Raw genomic sequence first — 27,904 nt, 5'->3', positions numbered from 1 at the left:
CAGTGAAATACTAGGGTCTGTCTTTGCCGTAACAGCAAATCATTCTTGTACTCAAATACTGTATGGTTAGAAAATTTTTCACATAGTTATTTCAAGAAGGGCAGCTTTTAGCTGTTTTGTTGGACACTGTTAAAAGCAGCAATGAAAGTTACTACAGAAACCTAATTCTATAGTCACACAGACTGGTCTGTTTTATATTAGCTTGGATGCTCAGCAGCAATTCATCGTTTGACCCATGAGGGATCTTTGGTGATATCTGCATTTTCTGGGCCAAGTACAGCTTGACCACGAGTGCTCTTCCCAACTGCAAGATACCTGCAAGAAAAAAAAACAAATGAGGAGCTGCTGCATGCAGTTATCCATAATTCTGCTATACAAGTTAAAAATATTCCCATCTCAGGAAAAGTGCTGTTTGATATGTAGCCCTTGTTTGCTTTTACATCATCATCTTCTAGATTTACAGTGTTTTTTCCCTAGTTATCACAATACAACAGTATCCTAAAGCATAGTCCTAACTAGCTTATCTCCTTAACCTTGTCTTGCGTAGTGGAATTCTGAAGTCTGAAGCAGCAAAAAATGTTACAAATCCAGAAGAACCAGCTCATGTAGCCAGGAGCAGAATGTCTGACTGCACTCTCTCTCCAGACAGTTTCTGGACCCTTCAAAAGTAAAACAATCTCCCACAAGCTCAGAATGTAGGAGGGAGTTAAATCTGCTAAAATGCAATAAGGAGGATATAATTAACATCTCTCTGTCTAGGCTGCAAAAGCTAATAGTGAAAGTAGCATGAATGGCCAAAGGAAGAAATCCAAGAACTTCATTATGACAACTTTCACAAACTGTTTTCTTTCTCAAATTAGGTTTTTGTTCTGTTTTTCAAGTAAACATTTTCCTGAGTTGAGCACAGACTTACTTGTTTGATACATCAACTAGGTTATCACTGTTGACAGCAAAAAGTTGTTCTCTGTGCAACTGCTTCATTTCATCTGAAATCCCATATAAGAAATTATCCATTCCTAGGAAAAAACAAAACCACACACTGCATGGGTGACTAGAATCTCAGTTACAAGTAAGTGTATGAATGAGTGCAAACTAAGACAGGCACATGTGCTGCACAGGAGGAACAGAGACCACAATTAGGCCACTGTTCTGAGACAATATCTAACTAAATCAAATACCAAAGGTTAGAACTGGGTAAATTAATTTTCTGAGTTAGTAAGAGTTTCTTATTTAGGAAAAAAAAAGATTCATATTCTCTTCCAGCAAGTGATTTAGTTTGACAAAAATATAAATGTGGTGGTGGTCCAGAAAACCTAAAACACCCGAACATCTCATTCTAAAGAGTCTCAGTACTTTCTAACAATGCTTTAGCCAAACTGTATTTCATAAAGCTTCTATTTTTATTGTAGTTTATAACAACAAACTCTTAAAATTTGCCATCAGTTGTAATATACTTGCAACATAAAGGTTTGATCACCTTTTCATACTACACACAGACATCTGCATACAAATGCTTTCATGTTTTTGTTGGAATACTTGCGTACAGTATTTTAATACTAATATTAATATTATAGCTCTGTGAACAATCGGAGAACTCCAGAATAATCATACAAAAGCTTTTTGTCATGCAAAAAATCATAGGGGGAAAAAAGAGTGGTTTGGGAGGACGTCGGTCAACTAGACCAACCTCTTGCCCAAAGCAGGGCCAACTTTGAAGTTAGGGAAGGTTGTTCAAGTCCTTATGCAGGGCCCAATGATCAAAATCACAGTAGTATGAAGAGACAGGTAGTTCTCTCTGCAACAGATTCCAGGCCTATAGAACAATGTTCTATTCAGTGTTTCTCTAAATTTGCCATAGCTCCATTAAGATGTGTGTTTGAATATCAAAGAATGTAAATCATTACTCGCCCAAGTGCCCACATTCAATATCCATGCATTTCACTCACATATGCACCTAACATTGATTACTTTTTTTTTAATTGCCCAGACCAAAAACAAGTACTGTCAGCTGAAAGTCAGCTTCATTTTGTTTTCTTTGAGAAGTTAGTGTTAATACAAGTACATATTAAAATAACGCTAATTTTAACCTTGTAATTCCTTTATGTATAGGAAAGGAATGTATTCTAACTTAGTGAGTTTTGGATTGAAACTAAGCTGAGAATGAGGGAGGGAAAAGTGAAGAAAGCAAAGCAACGTGTGAGCAAACTGAAAAGATGTGAAGATACTACCAGCCCTCATTAAGTGTGCAGATATGTAAAGAAATTAACACCCTCCACCGCAGCAGACAGACTTATGCTTTAACTTCTTCAAAAATAGCATGCACAAAAGGTTAGAGACACTCACAGTCAGTATGTGTGCTTTTGTAGCAAAATTAATCCTTCAACTTTTTTTGAATCAGAAGATCAATATTTCTTTTTATTTGCTTGCATTTAATGCCCTTTCCAAGCCTCAAAATGTTTCTTTATCTACCTCTGTCTTCTAGCTGTATTCACCTGACATGCAGGAGCAGTACGAGGATGAAAACTTTCAGTAAAAAGACTGCACATGGTAATGCTGAAAGGGAGCAACAGGAATTGACTGCTTTGTTGAAACCACAACAGTCTTACATTTGTCAAGGACAAATTTTATCATATGATATAGCTTAGCAAACAACTATTTTCTTCCCTTTAAACTTCATTAAAAAACCCCAAATATTGGCAGCGCTGGGAAGCTGATAAGAATATACCTTTATCTGAAGGAGGTATTGGTGCATCGACAGCAGCAAATACTGCTAGCTTAGCTTCATCAATATCTTGTTGTGTGAATTCTCCAGATTTGGCCCATTCGACTGCTTTTTCAAATGTTTTCAAGGTGGCTAATGAATTTGGGTCTCTTAGGAGGAAAGAAAAAAAAGTAAAATTAATTACTTCAGTCTTACAAAGTGAAATACTGCAACTGCTTTGTTCTCATTTCATTCATAGTTTACTGTGCATCACACGCACGTACGTGGGGCTTAAACCAAATGATAAAACTTCCTTTTTGTTTACAAAAAGAGGTTTTGTGGGTTGTTTTTTGGAAGAAAGAAACATTATAAACCAGGCACATTTTGAATTTTAGATACACAAATGCAGCAAGTTCAGGTGCCTAAAAGTAGTTGCAAGACAGCGCAGAAAGCTGGTATGATAAAAGATGGTAAACCAGCACTGTATACAATGCCTTATCAATTTTCTTCAACAGCTTAGTAAGCATAACTGCTCTTAATATCAACAATAGTAGCATTTATGATATACTGTTATCTTCTCAAAGTTGTGCTTCCTGCTACACCTGTTCCTGCTCTCTGTAAAACAGGTGCAACAGGTCAACAACTACTGAAATACTAATGAGGACAAGTCCTACCACGTTGAAGCTTCACGGAGAGGCAACACTGCTCAGATTTTAGCTAGGAGTCCCGACCAGCTACTGTGCCAGACTACCTTTGGTCTAGGAAAATGATTTAAGCCAGGACCCTAGCCACACAACATTTTTAGTGGGGATTATAACTAGTCTTTAATACCTCCACTTCAAATGTCATCCAAAAGTGCTTTGGTAAGACCAACGCAGTTACTGTTCTGCATTAGCAAAAAAAAAGGAAATGAAAAAAAGCAATTCTAGTCTATCATCAGCAGTATTTTCTGCTGAATGATTCCAGTCACAGTCACCAAAGGAAGCTGCATGTTTTCAAACCCAGGACCTCAGCGAACATCATTCACTTCTGGTCTCAAGTTTAGAACAGTCTTGAATTTGCTTTTTTAGGGCCTCCTCAACCCAGCAAGAAACAAGAGACTGCTAGCTTTACATAAATCCGGTACCGAAACAGAAAACAACATCTAAGTACAAAGACACAACAATAGTTTCTCCCAGCAGAGATAAATTAGGCTTTCCCAAGGACAGAAACCAGAAAAAGCAAGGAGGCGTTTATTAACAAAACTGATGCATACACCTTAAGCAACTAATCTTAACATCATCAGCACTGAATCACTGTCTTGTGATTCAACATTTTTTTTATTTCACTTGATCCTGAAAGAGAGCTACAACTAAGTCAAAAACAGATAACATATAAGTGCAGTCAGTGGTCCCCTCAGCTGTGAACAGGAAGGAATGAACCTGTTGCTACCTGTAGGAGTAGAAAGTGAATATGCCATTGTGGTTAAGTTTAGCACCTCCGCCGTAAGCCCCTCCTTTCTCTCTGATTTCTCTATGTAGGAATTTAGCTGTCATCAACCGTGCAAGAATTCGAAGGCTGTAATGAGAGAAATATCAACAGCAAAGATCAATGAACTGGACAGCAGTAATATTCTCAACTTCCTCTAAACTTCACACAAATCCCCACTTGCAATGCATTCCTTCTTGTAATCTACAACAGTAATGATAATACTCAATATTTAATAACAGCTGAATAATGTGACAGCATTATAAGAGTGGCACTGTTTTGGAATATTCCTTGACTATTGCCAATTATTTCACTGTAATGAAATACAGAAGCGGTCTCCTAAACTTTGTTACATGCAACAGGATTGTCAACTCAGACACATCCAAGTAGGCAGGGCTGTTTACCCTCGTTAATTAATCCCAGCATTTACGAAAACAGGGCATTTCCGGACCAAGCCATGCAAAAGTAGCTCCATACAGATTTTGTGACAAATGCACTGCAAAGGATTTTCTGCTGACACTCCATTTTCTGTGGTCAGCCTAAGATTTTCCATTTTGTTTTGTGCTATGCAACACGTACAGAAGCTCCCTGCTGATTGTTTCCCACCTTGCATAGTCTGCTGCTGTGTAGGGAACTGTTCGAATGCATTCCCCAACATAGTTCACTGGGAAGGGAAGTACAAAATGGGTCTTCATCTGGCATGGTTTGAAAGTAGGATCCTAGGAGAAAAAATACATTATCGCCACAGCAGAGATGAGACAATTTATCCATTTGAGAACTCTGGCTTGTTTGAGAACTATGAAACGCTGCCAAGCATACAGACACACAAACACTAAAGCTGACACCTAACCTACACTGCATTCACTGACATTTCACTTGTGCCCGTATTAGCAATCCAGTACACACATTTGCCTTAGGAAACTAAAGCACACGACAGTGTACATCAGCTACCCATCCTTGCACATCGGCTTCTCAGTTGTGCAGGCCTTGTATTATTACCAAAGAGTTTTGACTGGCATGCTTCTCCTGCCATGTCTTTACTTTGTAACAAGTGTTCATAACTCTCCACTTCTATGTCCACTTAAGTACCTGGTCACCACACGTTGTATTTCAGTCCATCTACTCAATTTTGAAAACAGATTCAGAAACTGAAACCCACAAAATTGCAAGCTATGTATGAACAGCAGCAGCTATATGAATTTCTGCTCAAACATCCCCTGCAATAAACTTGAATCTTCCTTACACCCCCACTTCAAGATTTCCAGTCCTCTTCATGGCTCCAGGCCTCTGCAGCACTCACTTCTTTGCCTCTTTCACACACACACCTGCTGGTGTGCTTACTTAACCATGAGCAGAGCCTTACACGGCTCCAGTACCTTCTATGATCTCACTTCAATGCTCTCAAGCCTTTCTTTACTTCAGAGACCTGCTTCCCAGCCCCTGACACATCTCACGCTGGTTGGGCCAAGCACAGCAGCATGTTCATCACTGGTCAGCAAGCAAAATCTTGGGCTGAGCTCTTCCTGCCTTCTGCTCAAAGAAAAGCTCAGGGCACGCTAAACCATTTTCTCTCTCTGGTAGCCAAATACAAACTTTCACTTTTTACTTAATTATCACCGATGCTCTTCTGTCATTGACATTCAGAATCATTTAGGGAGGAAAGGAAGGCAAGGAAGGGACCAACTGGGAGTGACACCACACAAGTCTGGTTCTGGAACCAGGATAAAAATAAAATAAGCATTGCTTACACGACACAGCACAAGCAGGTACTTGCATGCACACATGATGGATGTGAAGTTAGCTAAATGACCTTCAAGCCAGAACCAAAAAGCATGACATAGAAGGATGAAGACATTTGATGGCTACTTTAAAGAAATAATCCAGTCAGACAGTGGAACTGAAGGGCACATTATGTCTCAGTGGTGTGCTTCTAAATAGTAAGAGCATCTGTAACAGTTTTTGATGGACCATTAGTATCAGTAACAGCTGTGTAATACTAATATCCAACCAATAATGTACTTACATTAACTAGTTTCCTTGTGATCTGCAAACCAGTAAGCATTCCACTTCCCACAGGTTTGACTTCTGAAGATTTCTAGAAGAGACCCAGCACTCATATCAGAGGATGATTTAACAATTTAGACCAAGAATACTACAAAAGTAACCCCTAGCCTTCAAACCTCTTTGAAACCACCATCAGAACGTGTCTTCACAAACATGAGCAAGCTACTCCATTACTTCTTTAAATTTGAATTTCTAAGCAAATGCCAAATAAATTTCCTTCCAAGAGTAATCTGGCACTGAGAGACACCAAGACAGAGATTAAATGAGGCCCAGAAAGTTTCAGACTATAATTTCCCTCATGGGTAGGGAACTGGGAGCTTATTCCAGTCTCATCAGAAATTAAGACAGATCTGCATATTGACAGAGCAGATCCTTTGTCCACTCTATTGAGCCAAGTGCATTCTGTGCCAAATGTCCTGGACATCCAGATAATGAAACCAATTCCTACACAGCTGAGGAACTGCAAGTCATGCCCCATTTCCTTTTGGACAACATTTCAAGTAAAGTTCAGCTAAAAGAGAAATTACAGGTTTATGCCACAGAGAAGGGAAGAATTTCTTTTTCTATATCCCACCAAAAGAAGTAACCTCAGGGTAAGGCTTGACAGTTGATCTACAGGATTACTATTGTCTGTTATTATTGAGGTGAAAACAGCCTCTCTGGCAAAACATGTAGAAGCTTATCACAGAGCTGACCCTCGCAAATGTGTTCAGACACCTTTGTATGGACATGGTATCTGAATTTAAACAATCTTCTCCTGATTGCACAGTGGTCTTTACACAAGATCAAATCGAACTGTATTTGATGCCCTAGCCACAAAGGAACTTCTTACCTCAATCACATGAGGACGAACAGGCTTTCTCTCTTTTTTACTTCTAGCTATGCCCTTTATAAATTTCTCTACTTCTTTAGATGCTTCTGATATCTGTTGAGGTGCTGCATTCACTGAACATCTGTTGAAAATAGATATCAAGTTCTTAAATATGTTTTTGTGTTTTGGGACAATCCTTTATAATTTGTACCATTTTGCCTTCCTAGATATTTTCTACTAAATCATCAGAACATTACATCTGCAGTCACTGATAATCGTTATAACAGAAAAAAGCAACATACTCATTATCCAGCATCTGATGTCACAGTCCCAAATGCTTTTCTTTTGCTTGCTTAAAGACACCTTCAGACCTAAACTTTATCAGTAGCTGTCAAACCACTTCTGTGCAGAGGACAGGACTACATCAGTTTTGCAAAATATAAATGTCTCACAAAGGAAGTGATGTCCTCTGTATTCTCTCTTTACAGGCAGACCTATCATGGTTTTGAACAGTATAGACATTTCCATGATTTTATTCATAATTTCATGGTTTGCAAAAAAAAACTTTGCAACTTTTGTGACTTCAAATTGACCTATTTTTGGAACTAATACATCTGACACTAAACACCTTAAAGTCCCCTCTTACTTTTTCCAATACTTGCATAAAGCAGATTTCAGAATGCCGCTCTTTTCCTTTTAGGAGAAAAAAAATCCACAACAAACTGCACTCTACTTTTACAATACCATATAACAGTATTTGTCTCCTAGGCACCTTTGAGAAAAAAAATTGAGTATTTCTGTAAAATCCCACAGACCATTTACATGCTTTTGGTTCAACAGGTACATATGGTGCTCCTTTTCTTTTTAGCTGGAACCCACCTGATGTTGTCACTATTTAATAAATACTTCTTAATGCGTGGTAGTTTGCGTAGTATTGGTTTAATATCAGACATTTCTGCTACTCTCTTCATCAACTTCACCTGTGAGGGAAGGGAAAGACTACAGATTAAACCAACTGAAAGATTTATCAAAAATGAGCACTAAATTCCAAAGGTGAGGGTTTGGAAGAGTGAAGGATGCCATTAACTTTTCACCTGATCCATCCCACTGAACATTTCTTGCAGTTCTCCAGAAGGCGTAAGGTTTTTGCTGGCTCTAATAGAGGCATATAGGTGTCCACAATCCGGAATCCCATTTGACAGCTCCTGGGCAGTCTTCTTAACCAGCACTCTGAAATGTTCTTCCTCCTCAAAACGGGGGCTGAAAAATAAAAGCAAGTCTCTAGGTCTCATGCACAAGCACACCAATGAAATCTACAATACTGATTCATTCAACATCCCAGGTTCAACACAGAGATCTCAGACTCTCGGTTCTTCACTTAATCCAGTACATAGTCATGCAAATGATGGAAAACTTAAATTTTGAAACTGGGAGCCATTCAAAGATACAGTTATAAAAAGAAGTCATGAAGTAGTCTCTTAAGAAGGGAAAGGTTGGAGGAAGAGGGAAAAAGAAAACCCCAAAACACATGCCAAAAGATAAATAAACAAAAAAAACCCCAAACAAATGTACTGTACTTGTTAAATATTTCACTCCATAAATGCATCATGTCTGGCAGATTTCTCTCCAAGCACAGAGATGAAAAGAGCACACCCTGAAGGAAAAAATAAAAACAAAACACAAAAAAATCCCTTCACACAAGACAACCAAAGCAATGGCCTGGGAAACGCACAGTGACTTTTTATAAAATTGATGCAATGATGCTATCCTAATGCTACACATCTCAAAACCACTTTAATGTAGGTGTGCTACGGAAGTCAGAGCAGACACAAAACGTGATTTTTCTTCACACAAAGCAAGCCTGTCAATTCCTCCTTCCTCAATAGTAAGCAGCAATTCAGAAACAGAATTTCTTATTTTTCACATAAAGTACAAACAAAACTGTCCTGGGGATGCACCCTTCTGCAAAAGAGTCACCCTAATTCAACTCTGGGATACATGAGGAGCAAACCACAGCAGCAGAGCCCAGCAAGTCTGAAAAAATCTTAAAAAGAGATTGCTAGGACTGTTACGCCCTATACTAAGATCTAATGATTCTTGCAAACATTCCATGTTTCTGAACAATAACAGTGACATACACATGTTGCACTCCCCGTAAAACAAAATACTAAGTTACTGTAATTGTAAATTTATTTCTTACACAAAAGGGCATGAGTCCTTTTATACACTAAGTTTTCAATGTACATTAGCTGACCCTCCACCTGGAAGCCCTGCCTGACCCTTAACTACAGAGCTGTTATTGCAAGTGTGATGTCTTGAAGTTTATGATTAATTTACCTGTTCATACACATCCAGATGTGAATCATCCGGAATGATATGTGGGCTGACAGACATCCCACCTGTTTTTAGCTCTATCTTCTGGGCTTGTTCCCTGTAATCAAGGGCTCCACATCCCATCCTGCAAAAACAAGAGATTTATTTCCATTTTCAGTGTATGCTAAAACCAGGATCCATATGCCATTCGCAAAGGAGACTGTTTAGGCCAATACTAATTTAGCAACCAAACAATCTGGGGTGTTAGCAAGCAAACACAATACTTCACACCTTATGAAAGAAAAAAATAATACACCAAGCTTTACAATTAAAGCATTCTGTTAATTCAAAGCACTGTATTAAAAATAAAGTGTGCTTTATGTACAGGCTGCTACCAACATCCATATGGAACTACAGTAATAAGACTACAGTAAAAATAACAGATTCCTCCCAGCCCAGGTGGCTTGTTCTGCTCTCTTTCCCCTTCGATGGGGTCAGTGTTCCTGTGACCACATGGTGAAATTGGATCAAAAATCTATCCAAGCAAAAACTTGAATTTTTGCTAGGCTATTTTTTATTTATATCAATTTCCCCATCTGTTCCAGGAATGCTTGTGTTGATGCTGGGGAACAAGGCAATGCAGAGAGTGATGGAGAAGGGGAAATGAGTTGGCAACTGAAGAAGGAAGACCACTGTTCTTGCAAGACACCAACTTATCAGCATTTCCCTTCTATATTAAGAACAAATGCTGAAGTTATTAAAACTAATAGTATTTCAGTAATCTGTATTACATCTTATTGCTTTAGCTTCCAAGAAAGTAAATCTCTCACTTTGTAATGACATTGCAGAAGAGCGGCACATATGGTTTGAGCTCCTCAGGAAGCGTGTTCAAGCTGGAAACAGCTCTGAAATAAACCACCCCATTGGTTGGCTGAGCACAGTACTGGACAGGAATTTCATCAGCTAGGGATAAAAAAACAAAAGCAAAAAATAACCAACAACTCCCTACTATAAAAACGTAAAAGCAAAACCATTTCTTACAAGAGCTTCCTATTAAGAGTTATTTTCTGTTGGCAGAGGCACTTCTTGTTTAAACTTTGCACACTGTACTGAATGCTGGACTGAAGGAGTTTTATTGTTTCTGTCCATCGTAAGGTAATGGATACCTGGACAATCTGATGAGAAAATTCTGTTGACAGAAGCTACATTTCAGAGTTAACATTTAAATAAATGAATGGTAACTCAAGAAGTTTTTCTCCCTATTTTTTGCCTTCATCACCTCAAAAGATGAGGAAAGTAGGTTTTCATTAGAATTAGAATTTTCACAAAATTATCACAAAAGTATCAGAATTATACAGTACTTGACACTTGCTGGCAATTTTTGCAGGAAAGTGACTGTTAGAAATATACTACAGAGTAGCATTACCTGCAAGATTTTGACAGAACTCTAACAAAATTGAGATCTACAATTTCTTTTTTCCTGTCAATCCATGGGGTAGCCACTATCAAAGCAGGGAGAAACTTGCACTGAAGTTATGAAGAATGACAATTTTTTTTTCCCCATGGCTCCTGTACATCACCTTCTGTAAAAAATGGGTAGGGAAGGAGAGCAGTAAGGAAGGCTTGCTGCACAAGCTGCCAGAAGTCCAGTAGTGCTGCACCCTGGAAAAATCTTTGGAAAGTGGGGAGATTGCACAAGAGCCGTGGATCATACCACCTAGAGCCTCCTCTGACTGCAGGGCATGGCAGGCAGTTGAGTAGGCAGGCGGTAGGGAGCTGCCATCACAAGCAATGCTCCCAGACCCATGGGAAGGGTGTGTGGCTGGTTCAGCTGAGAACAGCCCCACATTGCCCCCCAGAGGCGATGGCAAAAAGCATCTGCAGATGCACTGCCAACTGTCTACCACAGACATGGTAGATGGTGGACTAGAGGAAAAGGACCGTAACTGTGGACAACAAATACAGAGTACATACACTTTGTGAACAGCAAAAAAGGGCAACAGCCAGACAAGAAGCCAAATAAAATCCAACAGTGCTGCTCTTTGGAGGATGAAAGAGTGGTTACACCAACCTGTGAGCGTTGTCTCCAGGACAGTGAATGGGATTTTGGGCTCAATGTCGGACACTTTCAGAGCTGGGAGACAAGAGATATCCTGAGGTTTGCTTTGAAGAGCAATTAATTCCAAACCTAGTAACGAGAGAAAAATTCAGTTTGTCATTTTCAGCTTTTAGTGGAAGTGCTGTTAAAACCTACTGAGATGACACAGATCAGAAAAATACAAGAATCCGAAGCTTCACCTTTTCTCTCAATGGTTCTTTCAAATATTTTAGTGAAACAAATTCTGCAGATTATCATGTCACAACAGCAAACAGAACACTGCATCTTTGTAAATTGTCCTTCCAATCCCTTCTTCACATCCTGTTTCCAGTAAGGTGCAATTTAAAGCCTGAAGAAGTGGCACCTGCCAGCCTGTCCCGTCACCCAGCTCTGTGAACACCACCTCAGGTAACCCAGACCTCGCAGGTAAGAAGCTTCTTTCTAACCCATTTCCCTCAGTTCTTACTCAAGTGACTCAAGTGCTCTGTCAGTACCCTGATGCAGCTAAATTGTTGTGTTTAATTCTACATTTCAGCCTCTTTCAGGTTCTAGCTGGTCACCTCTAAGTACTCTCCAATTTATCTTTGTAAGTAGAAAAACTCATCTGACTTTCTGCTCCCCTATCCCCCCCCGCCACCAAGTACCAGAGTTTCAGAAGATTAATGCCACTGTTTTCACAAATTTAGATGACTGCCCTGAGTTTACAAGTTTAAGTTACTATCCAGAATAAGTTAAATACAACGTTATTTTTATAGTTGGCTTTTAAGTAGAAAACATAAGAAATAAAATTACAAAATGTAACTTTCATAGGAGGATGGAGCAGAACTCATATGCTCAAAAATAAACAGCTTCAAGGTAAATGGTAGAATTTATCTTGTACTTAGTACAAGTTAAGATGGGGAAGAATAAGCAGATCAATATTTTATAACAATTTCCTTTCTTCTGCCCTACTGGAGACATTGATCATTCTATTTCTGGATATTAAAACTAATGGAATGTACCAATCATTCATTGCTGTGTAAACACCAGACTGCATAGCCCCATATCACATACACACAAACTCCCAACAAAAAAAATAATCCCTTTCAGAGCAAATGCTGGAGTGCCTGAGAATTTAAGATATTCCAGAGAACACCAGCTAACAAACAGGCTGTGTTTTTAAGCAGTTACTCAAATAAAATATGAAAAAGCTTGTTAACCTTTTTCAAAGATTTGGGTTTTTTCTTCTTCAGAAAGAGCATTGACCTTTTTTTCCAGCTTTTCTGCTTCTATTTTTGCTTGTTTATCATGATAGTCTTCCTCTGGACTCATTGACAGAGTCAATCTATGTGGGTTATCCTGCAGAGATACATACCAAAACAAAGCATTACTAATTTTCAGGGCACCTTCCTCTTGTTTTCCCTCAGACTATTGCTTCAGCAGCAGTAGATAAAGTCTATGCATCATTTGGCTTGCACATTATCAAAAGTATCGGGAACAGGCAATTTAAACTCTTAATTTCATACAGAACAGTCTGCTACAAGCGTGGGGAAGAGAAGCAGCTTACCACAAGAACAAGTATGAACAACCTTCTGTGAAATTTTAGTATAGAGTAAGAATCCCTCAACAGCACACAGTACTCATTAGTTTAATTAAATCAAGGTTAAACAACTGTACATAATGCTACAGAACAGCATGCCACAGGTTTTATCTGGAGAACACTCTAAGACGGGGAATCTGGTTAAATGCAGGAGGGTTTCAGTAAACACCTCCTTCAACCTGCCCGAGCTTGAGTGCACAGAGATCCCATATGATGTAAAATGTGCATGCCTTATCCTGCTCAGAAATGCTTTACATCAGTCTTGCTGCCAGAGAACTCCATCCATTATGCAAGTATCACAACTGCTGTTGAATTTCTCTTTATTTATACTGGACTGTCAAATTTTAGCAACAAAATTACTCAAGCAGCTTCCATTTTAAATAATACTGGGAGGTTAGTCAAGAGATAGTAACCTCAAAAATTGTCCATTTCAAAGTAGGCGTCAAACAGCAACATCTGTCACTGACAGACACTGCCAGTAATTTGGGACAAAGTAATCGGATTCTGCTTCATGAGTTTATCTCCCCCGTGCTTACATGGAAAGACTATGGAAACCTGATTGCCTACAGAGTTGAAGAGGGAAATGCAAAATTAAGCAGGCATAGTAAAATGGACAGGATGAACAGCATTCCCTCCCTTGCTCCTAGACTTCCTGCTTTATTAATCTCCAGGCACGATGTACAACAGTGCATAACCTTCTGATATAAGAACATCCAAACATTACTTCTTACTGAGTCATGTTTTTGCCTTAGCCCCCTCAGCAGAACTGCATAGCAAAGGACATTCTCAAAAATACTGCACCTGTATTTCCTCCCTACAAAAGCCAAAGCCTTAATAGCCCCCTAGTACTTCCAGACACTAATAATGCCTTTAGGAAAACAGATTTAAATTGATGCCACTGTTTCTTGTTGCCTTTTGAGCATACGAGAACCAGCCTTTACTCACTATTAAATAAGGTTGGCAGTTATCCACAATAGATTTGCCCTTCAAAACAACTTGAACAATTTTATGGGGAAAAAAACCCAAACAAAACCAAAAACCCAGAAACAAAACAAACACAAAAAGCCCCCACCAGAACCAAAACCACTTTTGCACTGCTATCACTAGATTTTTTTCTTTCTGATATTAGCTAATTCTGGGCTACAGAACTACTCAATGTTACAATGCCTTACTGTTGTGAATTCTTCAAGAACTCCAATAGAACGTACGGAGAGGAAAACAAGAAAGCACAGAAAGCAATTAGCACTGACAGCAAATTTCAGTGAACATGAGGAGCACCAGAACAATCTTATTTATAACCAAAGTCTTTTCAAGGAAAAGGAGATACATCTTGCTATGTATACTAAGGAACACAACTAGGTCTATAATTCTCTGTTCACTTCGGAGCTCATCAGGAAACACCCATGTGCCCTTCTACAGCATTAGGCATCACAGTTTAGTAAAACATTCACATTTTATTAGTGTTCTAATGTGTGTCTTTCCAAATGTCCAACCAGACAATTTTTCGCATTTTGAAAAGTTTTCACTTCAACCATTTAAAGTTCACATGCTTCATTCAGAAGTGCTGCTGTTCATTTACACATAAAAATAGGCAGTATGGCTATAATAAAATAGCCTTCAATTTAATTTTAAATACTAAATTGTGATTTAAAAATTAACACTGCAGATATTTTTCCATAGGTTTTCCCACCTTAAAATATGTTTTAACTTTTTCCTGAAGAAATGTGGGATTTTCTTTAAGGCACTGCCTGAACCGAGAGACTTTATCTGCAATCTTCAGAAGCTCAACTGGATCCCCATCTTGATTCCAGCAGGAGGCTATATACTGAATGAGAAAAAATAATTAGGTAAGCAGGACAATCCATCTGCATTTCTGTAACTTGACAGCATCTGTGTTCCAAAACCACCTTATCATTTATACTTGAATAGCAGACATATAATTAGTAGTTCTAATATATCTGGAGGGGAAAAAAAAAGCTGAAATCTTTGTTCAGATTAAAGGACTATTCCATCATCATCTGTCCTCTGTTCTCTCCATTCTCTCCTCTAATTTTATCACACCAAACCACCTTTTTATTTTTCCTTTCTTTTTTTGCATAGGTATCTGTGTTCTGAAAATCTATCATAACATACTTTCCTCCCTTGCATTTAAAATAAATTCATTTTTCAGCCCAAAAAAAAAGAAGGAAAAGAGGAACAGGCAGCAGAGACAAAGTAGTACATAAGTATTACAGTCTACCCATTTATTGCATCAGTCAGATGAAGTGACTTATAAGGTACCTCAAACATATAACATAGATGGGACTATTGGAGAAAGAAGATACTAAATTACCAGAAATATCCCCAGGATATTTCTTTTGGTAGGATTTTCATTCTAATTTTATTCTCTAGTTGGAGACTATCTGCTTCAGTCGCTCTTGAAAGTTCTTCAAATACACCACAGGGCAAGATATAAAAACCTTCTCCATTTCTACTCTGTGTGAATGGTGAAAAAATGAAACAAAGCAAAATAAAAAAATCCCAAGACATCTGAAAGAAAAATCCCGTAAAAGCATATCGAACACAAATGCCCTGAAACTGTCAAAAACACCTTTTCTTTTCTTACCTCTTTAATTACAAGCAGGTATCACAAGCCTTCCAGACTTTTTCAGTAATATCTACTATTATCTGTTCTGTGGCAATTCTCTAATGTGTTTTAAAGAACATTATTCTTTTAGAATATGCTCAAGTTAATTCTCTTGAAATAAAAGTAGCCACTCATTAGAGGCCTCCATTGGGTCATTACAACAGCTCCGTGGTAGTTCTCAGTAAGCAACCTAAAAGTTTAACCATATATCTAAGAGTGTTTTCCAAATGCTTCTTGAACACTGACTGGCTTGGGGCCACCACCACCTCCTTGGCGTCAGGGTTTAACCCCAGCCAGCAGCTCAGACCCACACAGCCACTCGGTCACTCCCCTCACAGTGGGATGGGGGAGAGAATCAGAAGGGTAAAAGTGAAAAAAACTCGTGGGTTAAGATAAAGGCAGTTTAATAGGTAAAGCAAAAGCTGTGCGCAAGCAAAGCAAAACAAGGAACTCCTTCACTACTTCCCTATCAGCAGGCAGGTGTTCAGCCATCTCCAGGAAAGCAGGGCTCTGTCATGTGTAACAATGACTTGGGAAGACAAACACCGTCACTCCAAACATCCCCCCTTCCTTCCTCTTCCCCTAGCTTTACATGCTGAGCACAACGTCATATGGTATGGAATGTCCCTTTGGTCACCTGGGGTCAGCTGTCCCAGCTGTGTCCCCTTCCCAACTGCTTGCACACCCCCAGCCTACTCACTGGTGGGGTGATGTGAGAAGCAGAAAAGGCCAAGCACTGCTCAGAGTAACTAAAACATCCCTGTGGCATCAATGTGTGTTTCCAGCATAAATCCAAACAGAGCTCCATGCTAGCTACTAGGAAGAGATTTAACTCTCTCCCAGACAAAACGAGTACACTTGGTGAGTTTGTTCCAGTGCTTGACCACCGTCTCTGTGAAGAACTTTTTCCTAATATCTAATCTGTACTTCCCCGACACAGCTTGAAGCCATTTCCTCATGTCCTATTACCGGACACCAGAGAGAAGAGACTATCACCTCCTTTTCCACTCCCCATCATCAAGGAATTGTAGACACCAATGAGGTCACGCCTCAGTGTCCTCCTTTCTAAGCTGAACAAACCTAGTACAAGCAGCTCCTCCTAAGTCATGCCCTCTAGTCCTTTCAGCATCTTTGTTGCCCTCCTGTGGTCATCTAATATTTTTATGTCCTTCTTATACTGTGGAGCCCAAAACTGCACAGTGCTCAAGGTGAGTACACGCCAATGCTCAGTGTAGTGGGGCCATCACTTCTTTCGACCAGTTAGCTATACTGTCCTTAATGCACGCTAGGGCATGGTTGGCCCTTTTTGGACTTATATGACTCATGCTGAGCTTACCATCAACCAAAAGCCCCAGATCCCTTTCTGCAGGGCTTCACTCCTTGTCCTTCAATCTATATGTACATCCAGGATTATACCATCACAGGTGCAGAATCCACATTTGTCCTTGTTAAACTTCACAGTTTGTGATGGCCCAGCACTCCAATCTACCAAGATCTCCCTGTAAGGCCCCTTTACCCTCAAGGGAATCAAGAGCTCCTCCTAATTTAGTATCATCAGCAAATGCACTTAGTGTGCACCGAACTCCTGTGTGCAGGTCATTGATAAAAACACTGAAGAGAACTGGCCCTAAAATTGAGCCTTGGGGAACATCACTACTGACTGGCCACCAGCCAGATAGTAGCCCACCTACTAAAACACTTTAAGACCCACCCTTCAGCCAACGGTTCACCGATTGTACGGTGTTTTAAATAAATATATCACACAGAGAAAGTCCTTCTAATTGTGAGTCTAGCACAGCACTGGAATACAGCATGGAAGTCAGAGAACCTCTGCCACGTGACATTTAAAATTACACAGGCTGTCATCTGTGACAGCCAATGTGGCTTCACCAAAGGCAAATTGTGCCTAATCTGGTGGCATTCTACAATGGAGTGACTGCATTGGTGGATAAGAGAAGAGAAACTGATGTCATCTACTTTCTGTGAGACGTTTGACAGTCCTGCACATCTTTGTTGCTAAATTGGAGAATATGGGTTTGATGGATGGACTATTCGATGGATAAGGAATTGGCTGGATGGCCACATGCAAACAGTTGCATTCAGTGGCTCAACATCCAAACGGAGATGAGTAACAAGTGGTGTCTGCCCTCAGGGGTCTGTATTGGGACCGACGCTGTTCAATACATTTATTAATGACACAGACAGTGAGACTGAGTGAATGCTCAGCCAAGTTTGCAGATGACACCAAGCTGAGTGGTGCAGTTGATAGGCTGTAAGGAAGGGATGCCATCCAGAGGGACCATGACAGGCTTGAGGAGTGGGCTCATGGGAACCTCATGAAGTTCAACAAGGCCAAGTGCAAGGTCCTGTACCTGGGCTGAGGCAATGACCAGTGATCAGTACAAGTTGATGGATGAATGGTTTGAAAGCAGCCCTTCAGAGAAGGGCTTGCAGAAACTGGTACATGAAAAATTAGATACGAGGTCACAATGTGCGCTTGCAGCCCAGAAAGCCAACCGTATCCTGGGCTGCATCAAAAGAAGCGTGGCCAGCATGTTGAGGGAGGCAATTCTCTCCCTCTGCTCCACTCTCGTGAGACCCTATCTAAAATACTACATCCGCGTCTGGTGACCGCAGTATAAACCAGACATGGACCTGTTAGAGTGGATCCAGAGGAGGGACGCAAAAATGATCAGAGGGCTGGAATACCTTTCCTATGAAAAAAGGCTGAGAGAGTTGGGGTTGTCCAGCCTGGAAAGAGAAGGCTCTGGGGAGACCTTATTGTGGCCTTTCAGTATACGAAGGGAGCTTAAAAGAAACACAGAGACTTTTTACCGAGGGCTGTACTGACAGGACAAGGGGCAATAGTTTTAAACTGAAAGAGGGTAGATTTAGATTGGACATAGGAAAAAAAGCTTTACAGTGCGGGTGGTGAGACACTTGAACAGGTTTCCCAGAGAAGCTGTGGATGCCCCATCATTGGAAGTGTTCAAGGTCAGGTTGGATGGGGTTTGGAGCAACGTGATCTAATGAAAGATGGCCCCCTGCCCATGTCAGGAAGGCTGGAACTACATCTTTAAAGGTCCCTTCCAGTCCAACCCCTTCTATGATTCTGTGACTACTTTAGTTATAGCTAGGTTCCTTTTCAAGCCCTTTTCAAGGTCAACTTCTAAAACACAACCTCAGGGAAATAAACTGAAATATAACCCTCCTCTATGGGAGTATTAACACCAAATGCTGCATGACTGGTCTTTAAAAGCAAGAATTGTTTAAGACCTTTCTGCTCTAGAATTGTCCCAGCAGTTGAATCAACTTCAAGACTTAAAAATACTGAAAGATAAAATATATGCATAAATATCAGACAGAATTACTCACACAATCTGAAGGCATGCTAGAAAGTACTGGCTATCAAAATCAGGCACATTTTGTCAGATCCTACTATGAAACATGACAGGCAATTAAATGTCCGCAATTTGTCTGTTTCACTGTATGGCAATCTGATTTGAATCAGCTCTTGGCTGTGCTCTCCTATTTACAAGTCCCATTTTAATCCAGTGCTCTGTTTCTTTACCTAACTTTGTATGCCAAAGTAATGAACTCCTGTTCATGCTGAAGAAGACAGAACACTTGAGAGACAGAAAGCAAAAGAGATTCTAAGCAACTGGAATTGATGCAGAGCAGAAAAAAAAAAAACAAACAGAGGACATTGGAGAACAAGTGGCAGCAGGAGGCCCTGGTTTCCAGATTGACTGCAAATACTGCAGCTAACTCGTTCACAAATTTACAACAATTTGCAGACTTCTGTAAGACACCACATTCTGCTGTGGAAAACATTTTCTGCAACAGCTTTAGTACCAAAATTTTAAACCAAGAACTGTATTAGTGTAAATTTTCACTTGTGAATCTTGAAATTAAATTAAAGCAGTACAACATCAAATTCCACAGAAAAACACAGTCCTTCTGTTTGACTTTTAAAAATACACGGACATCTGGCCAAAACATACAGTCCCAAGAGCCAGCATGGCATGTCTCTCTTACAGAAGTAATCAGTGTTACTGCAATCAAAGCTACTATTCAGGCAAAGACAACAGGCTCACTTCCTGATTAAATCATACAGTGTGGAGTCCAGTGATAGTTTGAAGGCTACTGAAAACAAGGAAGAAAGATACACGAGATGACAAAGGAAAAGGGCTTAAGTGAAAAGTCAAGAGCCTACAAAATGACCTCATGTTTCATAAAGATGTAAACAGCAGGTTTCTTATCCATTCCGAAAAAAACACCACACATGAGCACACATACAGACTTACAGATGTCAGGGCAAGTCCAAAACTCGTAGACTGATGCTTCATCTGGATTTCAATTTTGTGAAGTAGAGCTTCAATCCTATCTTCCTCAAATCCTTTCCTTTGGGAAGGGATGATGAGAGAAGGAAATAATATCCATTAACACTAATCACTTTAAGTGAAGTTATGAAAATGAATTATAACACTGATAAAGGAAGTATTACAACATAATGTCTTCCACACCGAATTAAAATTGATATGAAATAATCTTATCATGCTGTGTCATTTAGTGAAACTGCACTAATATCATTAAACTCCTGAAGGTTATGCTGAGGAATATGCTACAATAGAGGAAGTAACAGACACAAGTTTTAAGAGTATTGAGTATTACTACTGCTTCTTCGGTGCATTTAAAGATAACTAAATTTTAAAGGCATGTTATTACATACATGCCTCTATTAATTATATGTCTATATATTATTATTAATACGTAATGGTAAAACATTGTACCGAAGAATTAAGCCTTCTCAAAAATTTAGCATTACTCACGCAATAACTTCATCAACTGTTCTAGCAATTATCTGTTTCACAGTATCAATGTCTCTTTCAGCAATACCCTGCAGTCCCACACTGAAATAAGCTTCTCTTGTTGAGCCATTAAACCTAGAATAAAATACATTCAACTCAGTGACAAGTACTAAAACTTAAGCATTAAACCTGCCAGCGAAGGCAGAAGAAAGTCAAAAACACCCACCATTTCCACATACACACACACACAGGATTTTAAAAGCTAGACAGAAAGAAAAATAATTACCAAAGAGGCAAGAAATTGAACTTAAAAACATTTTTTGTTCCATTTCAGTAGTAGCAGCACACTGTTAAGAAAATATACAGCATATGACATTAGAGAAAGCAAAACATTCACAGAAGAAAAGCTGCTGCTTTCTGTTCATCCTCCCATTCCTCTCTAAGTACTTTCAGGTAAAGAAGTTTTTTTAAGGTGAAAATTTTAGCTGCCTGTAATGTCAAACACATACATTCTACTTAAGCAGGTGAGTGCAATCGTACTTTTAAATTTATACTTTTAAAGTAGTATTTGTAAAGAAAGTGGCAAAGGGCCACATTTGTTGCAATTATTTTCAATGGTACGTAAAAAAAAGAAAAGTAAAGATAATTTTGTCCAATGGTCAGATAGGGTTAACTGTAAGTACTCAGAGACACAAACTGACACTTTGCAGAAATACCAAACACCTAGCAGTTTGAACCAAAGCCAACAAATAAAAAGCAATACGTGCTCATCAACACTAAATATCCACTATTTCATGCCTTAAAAACACAGAGGACGTTCAATGGCAGACTCAGGTGTTGAATTCTGGAATACTGGTCTCTGGACTCAAACTTATTCTTCTAGATTGTTTCATCAGCACTAAGGCACATTAAAGCCAGCTGACTGTATGGTTCAACACCATACTAATATAGCCTACCTGGAAAAAGCTCAGCGGACAAAACATACAGCAACCAAATCACTACTTCAGTGTCTAAAAACAGACTTCTACTGCCATGCCCTGTGATATTAAGATGTCTGCATGGCACTGGCATACATGCCACAGGACTCGCAGGAAACCTATGACTTCACGTAGAGACAGTTCAAGACAGGCAGAGTACCCTAAGGCATTAAAATCACAGACGAGTATATCAAGGTTTCCTGTTCAAATATCCGAGACAGCCAGTGGTGATGAAGGCATGATTTTTGTCATCCTCAAGTCTAAAAATCAGTCAGATGAATCACGCCCTGAAAATGCTTCTTTCTTTCTTTCTGCTGACAATAAAGGCAAACTATGATGAGCAGCTGAGCCTGCAGCTAGGTGAAGACAATCCACCCACCCTGAGTCTGCAGCACAGAGTGAGCTCAGAAGACTGGCTGCAAAAGCTACAGTTTGAATAAGTAACTGTTGTCAGAAATACCCTTTTGTATTTTGAGGCAATAGCAAGTCAATGGCACCTAACTGCACAAAAGCACATTTATGCCAAACACACCTACTACTAAATCACAGAATGAAAGCAAAAAAGCAAAGTTAACACAGTACAGAGAAGAGTTAGCATTACTCTTCTGAGTAATGCTAAATGGCCAAGATGAAAATCTCAGGTAAATAAGGGCACCGAAGGTATACCATGTTTTCATCTACCCATTTTTCTTGTTCATAACCTTTAAACATTACAACTTAGTTTAAACTAACATAGCTTCTATCGAATTATTTTGATGAGCCAAAAACTTACACTTGAGAATGCTTTATAGTTCACTAGTAGAAACTCTTAAGATGCTTTAGGATTAAAACAAGATTATTCTGGTATAAATGGCCTGTATGAGAGATGACTTCTCTCAGCTTAGTAGTGGCTTGTAACTTTTCTAATATTGCTTAGAGCAATGAAATGTAAATTACAACACTTACCCAACATCAGGAGAAAAATCTGTACCAACACCAGACTCAATTAAGGCTTTGTAAAAAGGAGAATTTGGCCCATCAACCAAGAGTGAAGACAACAGGCTTAGTGTGAACGTTTCAAAAGTGTCTGTAATACTGAAGAAAAATTAATAGTTCTTACAAAACATCAAGCTATGAATATGTGACACCCAGCATCACTGAGTTCATTTCTACTGTAGTTCAGAACTACTTCTATCAAATAGTACAGAGGGAGCAAGGGAAAAATTATTGTCAGTCATGAACAATGCACCAAACCTTAGAGAACTAAGAGAGCTCTGCGTCTTTCACTTATTATAACTAGCAGTAAAGCAAGTTAAATCAGGCTGCAAGGGCCAATAAATTAGGGTCATATAGAAAAGCTGGCACATGTCAGTAAATTGAAAGACAGGAAGACAGCATTCCCAGAAGTCTAATCCACTGAACTGTTCTGTAAGATAACAGCTGATTTTCCTTATGTCTGCTGAAGAAAAAGACAGGAAACTTCCATTTACTAAATGAGGATTTGTCTAGCTTTTCCATGGATTTATTTAACTTAAAGATAACATTTATGAAGAGGGACTGGGGGACATGAAATATGCCTGCATCTTGCTTAAAGTTCTAAAATGAGCCTTTGTTTCGGAATTACTCTTTGATGCACTTACTCTGTCAACAAGTAGCTGACACTGACAGTTGTCTGCTTGGAAGGATCAGCAGCAAATGAGTCTAAGCCACATGTTACACTGTGTTCTCTCTGTAAAGTATAAAAAATATGTTTGATGCAGACTAAACTCAAGAGCAAAAGTTACAAATAAAAATAATGACTGCTTGCATCTTCATAGCATCTTTCTTCCAAAGATTTCAAATAATTTTACAGATACTCATGAGTAAGTTCAATATTAATGAGTAAATACACAAACACAGGATATCTTGAAAATATGAGTGGCATCTCAATTTTTAGGAGTCGAGAACAGATGAGAGGATCAAGAAAATCTGGCCATAATTAACACTCTTGAGACGGGTTTCAAAGAAATGCTTACACTTCTGGACAAGCCAGGGAGGAAAAGGGGTAGGGGAAAGGGGGAGAAAGGGAAAAGTTATTTTTGATACCAATGTTTGGAAGTTTAGGTACCATTAGAGGGCATATCTTCTGACACAAAGTATCAATATTTCTATCAATAGCACTAATGCTTTCCATTGATAAATGTTTCAGTGCTCCAAATGCTGAGGCACTTGAAAACTGGAAATAAGAAAAATAAGCGACTACATGCAATCATTATATTACTAAAACTCAAAAGTAAGTGTAGCTTTTCCCTGCTGTAACCAAAAGTAAAAATACTTCAGCTCATTTACACACACACACACACTTCTAAACAAAAAAAAAAAAAACCACAAAAAAAACACAACTCCAGTAGGCTGGGCTAAAATGTTAACCTGTTATATTCAGTTTCTGCAATTCCAAGATTGGATGTGCACTGTTTCTTTTGGTTTGTTTCACTTTAATTTTTTTTTTTTTTTTTTACTTACAGGTTTTTCCCAGAGCTTCTGTTTTGGGATGTCAGTATTTGATTCAATTCTTTCAAATTTTATCAATGCTTCCTCATGTATCTGTTTCAAATGTTGCTCCAGTGGAAAATTACCATAAGTGAAAAATCTGCATTTCAAATAAAAAACTGGAATTAAGCATCAGATTTTACATGAAATTTACAGTAATAGTTTTTATTAGATTATGAATTTCAGCTGTTTTCCAGTGATTCAGTTACATCTAGAACGGAACATGCTTTGCAAAGCCCCTAGGTTAAAGGTCCACCAGTTTGCCACACACACAAAACTCACAGATCTCCTGGTAAAATTCCACATTTTTTCAGCTTCTGTTTTACACTTTGGAGGTCACAAAAAACTAGAATTCATTTAGTTGCAGCAATATAAAATGTTCCAAGAGAAAATATTAATAACTGAAGCCAGAATCCCAGTGCTCTAAAGTTTCTGAAGACAAAATTCTTCTGGTCCTCTCACAAAATGTATAAAATAAAATGATCCATGTCTCAACTGAGCTATAAAACATGGGTGGGTTCTGCGGGTCAGTCTCCCGAGCACAATCCCATTCCTACAAGAAACACTGCTGACTTCCACTGGATTAAATATGAGCATGATGTATGTCTCATGTAAATATTATTCCCTGATTAAAATCTAAACACAGGTATAATACAGTAGTGGAGCTAATGTAAAAAACAATGGATTGTAAATTCACTGTCATGACATGAGCTGATGTTCCATAAGTGAACAAATCAGACTAACAGATTGACCACAAAATTGGTACAGAAGAAACGATACTATAGATTTCCCTCCATATCACCTTCAAATTTTCAAGTAAGCTGACTTTTAGTTTAAAGACCTTACCAGTACCAACAGAATTAGTACCTGACTCAAATGGATATTCATTATTTAGAACCTGATCCAGTAATGTGTAACTTAGGAACAAATGAACAGCTATTCATCTGTAACTTCCTTTTATGTCTTTTTTTATGTCAACTTTTAGTCTTGGTTGACAAAAAGGATAGGAACCCCTATACTTATCTGTGCTACTTGTATCATAACTCCCTAACATTACCGCCAAATAAGTTCCATTTCCCCCCAACCAATATGACTTCAAGGTCAAACATTTGTAAACAAAATTCCCCAAAACAAATCCTCATAAGCAAGCAAGCAGACAGCAATCAATCATCTCTCTTTCAGTAGCCCTTGCCTTCAACTGACCATTCACTTTATCTTCCTAGACCAAACTCCTTGCTTCTGTGTTGTCCTAGCTGCTGGAAGGCACAGGTTATCCAAGCTGCTGGCCATGTTAATGGAAACACTGTATTGCTGGTTTTCCTTCAGAAAAATATGAACACAGTGCTAACACACCATATAACTTAGTAGGTTAGTCACAAATTTCAGATACCTGGAATTGCTTGGATGATAGTGTGTAGCATGGAACTGTTTAAGCTGCTCCCATGTAAGATCAGGAATACATAATGGATCTCCACCAGATATTACACCGTAAGTGTGATCAGGAAGGATTTTATTCTGCAGATGCTGTGCAAATATCCTCTCATTATCTGTCTTAAGAGGAAAATGCCACATTTCAGTAAAAGTCATCAAAACACATTTTAAAAATAAAAGGTGCCCAATAATAAGACCTCAGAGCTCTAACTTACACAAGAACTCCTCATCATACAATTATTTTGTTCTGTAGTCCCATGCACTTTGATAAAACTAGCTACATTATCCTCTCAATTTAAAAGAAAATTCTACAATAAAACTTATTAATAAGGTGCTTTTTTATATGTAAACAAACTTTCAACACGCTAACTTTAAGAAAAATCAAGTAACAGATTGTTGACTTTACTGAAGACTTAAATTTGACAAAAGAGGAATGGAAATCTCTGATGCAATAATGCCCCTCATAACATGCAGTTCAGAACACTTCAATGTGTATAAAATCTTAAAACAAAAATTCACAAAACTTACAAATGCCCCCTTCATTTCATTAAAAACAACTCCTTTGAAGACTAGAGGTGTCTGAGGATCAGTTGGGTTCTCATGCTCTAACCTCCAACCTTCTTGCCTGAAAAAAAATTATTAACAGGAAGCGTTGGAAGTTTGAGGGTTTTGGTTTTGTTTCTTCTTTTGTTTTGTTTTGTTCTGTTTTAATTTAAGATTTGCATACATCTCAAGCTGTCCATAAATCTTACCAGAAATCTAGTTGCCGCAAACATGGAAAGAAAGCTGCATCCAAGTACACCGACAGGAGATTTTGAAAATCCTTAGGATTTTGTGTTGAAAACGGATAGAGTGTGTAATCACTAGCTGTGTATAAACAAATGTAAAAAGATCAGAATTCTAGAAAGTCTGAGATGCATTTTGCCCTTATTTATTTTTAATTTCTCTTCTATGTAATTAACTGGAAGAGAAGAAACTTACTAAATGGTAGATATTTTTCCCAAGGAATACACAGATGTCTAATGCTGCAATTATTTTACCGTAAAAGCTTTGCTTTGCCATATATATAAGTAATTAAGTGCATTGTTGTATACTATAAAGAACCAGCTCTACTGGGACTTTGTAACTGCCAAATGAACAAGATCTATTTTGTTACCTTGTCTTGTTAGTTTCTTAATCTCACACTCACAACATTCACACTTAATAATAATGGCTCTCCAAAGGGAAATTAAGGAGAGCTGACAGACAGCCCTACTGCAGTAAAACCTCATGCATTTTAAATGGTATTTACTGTGGGCTCACCTGTGAATGCATTCATGAAAGTGGACAGTGACCTGTTTAACATTTTAAAAAACGGATCTCTGCAAGGATACTTTTGAGAACCACATAACACAGTGTGCTCGAGGATATGCGGGACCCCACTGCTGTCCATTGGAGTGGTTCGGAACTGTACACTGCAAAACAGAGAACAGAGACGGGAACACAGTTATTTGTGACGAGAAGTCCACCCACCTCCATCTGAGGCTGAGATTTATGGGAACATTATCACTGTCTAGTAACTAACAGAGCATACAGCATGATGCAGAGTTATTGAGTTCTTAAGACTCTTGAGTGCTCGGCCACCTCTTCTAGAGGGTGTACAACTTCTGCACTTCTATTTCTGGAGGCGAGACAGAAGTTTTCAGCACATAACTAAACACGTTTCTTTTCAGCCAAAAGGCTCAGAAAAAACTTCATGGAAGGTTATCATAAAAAGAACTGGTTCACATCTTGCAACTATAAGGCAATTTATCAGAAAGTTCAGCTTTCAGGTCACCAATACAGAAGCAATGATAATAAATCTGAAGTAGTTTAGCAGAGAGCCACAAAGATAGTCAGGGGCAGAAGCATATGTCCTGTGAAAAGAGGCTGAGGAAATTGGGCTTTTTTAGCCTGGAGAAGGCATCAAGGGGACTAAATAGCTGCCTTCCAACACCTACAAGGAGGTTATGATGAAGACAGGTCCTTTCCATAGTTAGGCATGATGGAAGGACATGAGACAATGTTCATAAACTGAAGCAAGGAACATTCCAACTTGATATTAAAGAAAAAAGAAAAAAAAAAAGTAGACACTCAAACATTAAGAACGCGTTGGCCAGAGAGGTTGTAGAATCTGTGTCTTTGGAAATTTTCACCTCGATAAATGTCTCAGGAACCTTATCCGAATTACCTGTTGACCCTGCTTTGAGCAGCAGGTTGAAGAACTGGCCTCATGATATCTGTTCCAACCCAAAAAACTTCAAGAAGTCCCACAAAGGAAGTAGTATTGTCTTTGCTATCACAGAAGAACCCAGTCATGAAGCTGGATTACAATTTATAAAGCACAAATTGATGACAAGATGGAATGTGCTATACATATAGTAATGTTTTACCTGAATAGATTATTGGAGTCCTCTCGAGCCACATGTAAATATCTGGCTCCTGTACCATCATGACTAAGCTTCACTGCAGTCAGGAACAGCTCAGGAACAGCTGTCAC

The 27,904-nt window shown here is 38.8% G+C and overlaps 1 protein-coding gene across 1 annotated transcript; it reads right to left on the bottom strand.

The window, feature by feature from the left end:
* Positions 1–218: 218 nt before the first annotated feature.
* Positions 219–27,904, bottom strand: PITRM1 (pitrilysin metallopeptidase 1; the record flags this gene model as incomplete). The annotated part of the gene is made up of 25 exons (XM_010087613.1): positions 219–315; positions 914–1,016; positions 2,726–2,871; positions 4,133–4,258; positions 4,775–4,887; positions 6,192–6,263; positions 7,065–7,185; positions 7,923–8,023; positions 8,138–8,303; positions 8,621–8,697; positions 9,381–9,501; positions 10,187–10,319; positions 11,428–11,544; positions 12,654–12,792; positions 14,724–14,858; positions 19,967–20,063; positions 20,492–20,605; positions 22,393–22,521; positions 23,067–23,155; positions 23,929–24,055; positions 25,346–25,506; positions 25,915–26,011; positions 26,139–26,253; positions 26,689–26,840; positions 27,798–27,904. Coding segments are annotated over 25 exons (2,952 nt in total), but the record flags the coding sequence as incomplete, so codon positions are not given.

The sequence above is a fragment of the Pterocles gutturalis genome, unplaced genomic scaffold, assembly GCF_000699245.1.
Source record: "Pterocles gutturalis isolate BGI_N339 unplaced genomic scaffold, ASM69924v1 scaffold20676, whole genome shotgun sequence".
NCBI classification, from domain to species: domain Eukaryota; kingdom Metazoa; phylum Chordata; class Aves; order Pterocliformes; family Pteroclidae; genus Pterocles; species Pterocles gutturalis.
The sequence above is the reverse complement of the archived record's forward strand: the minus strand, read 5'-3'. Positions and strand labels throughout refer to the sequence as shown.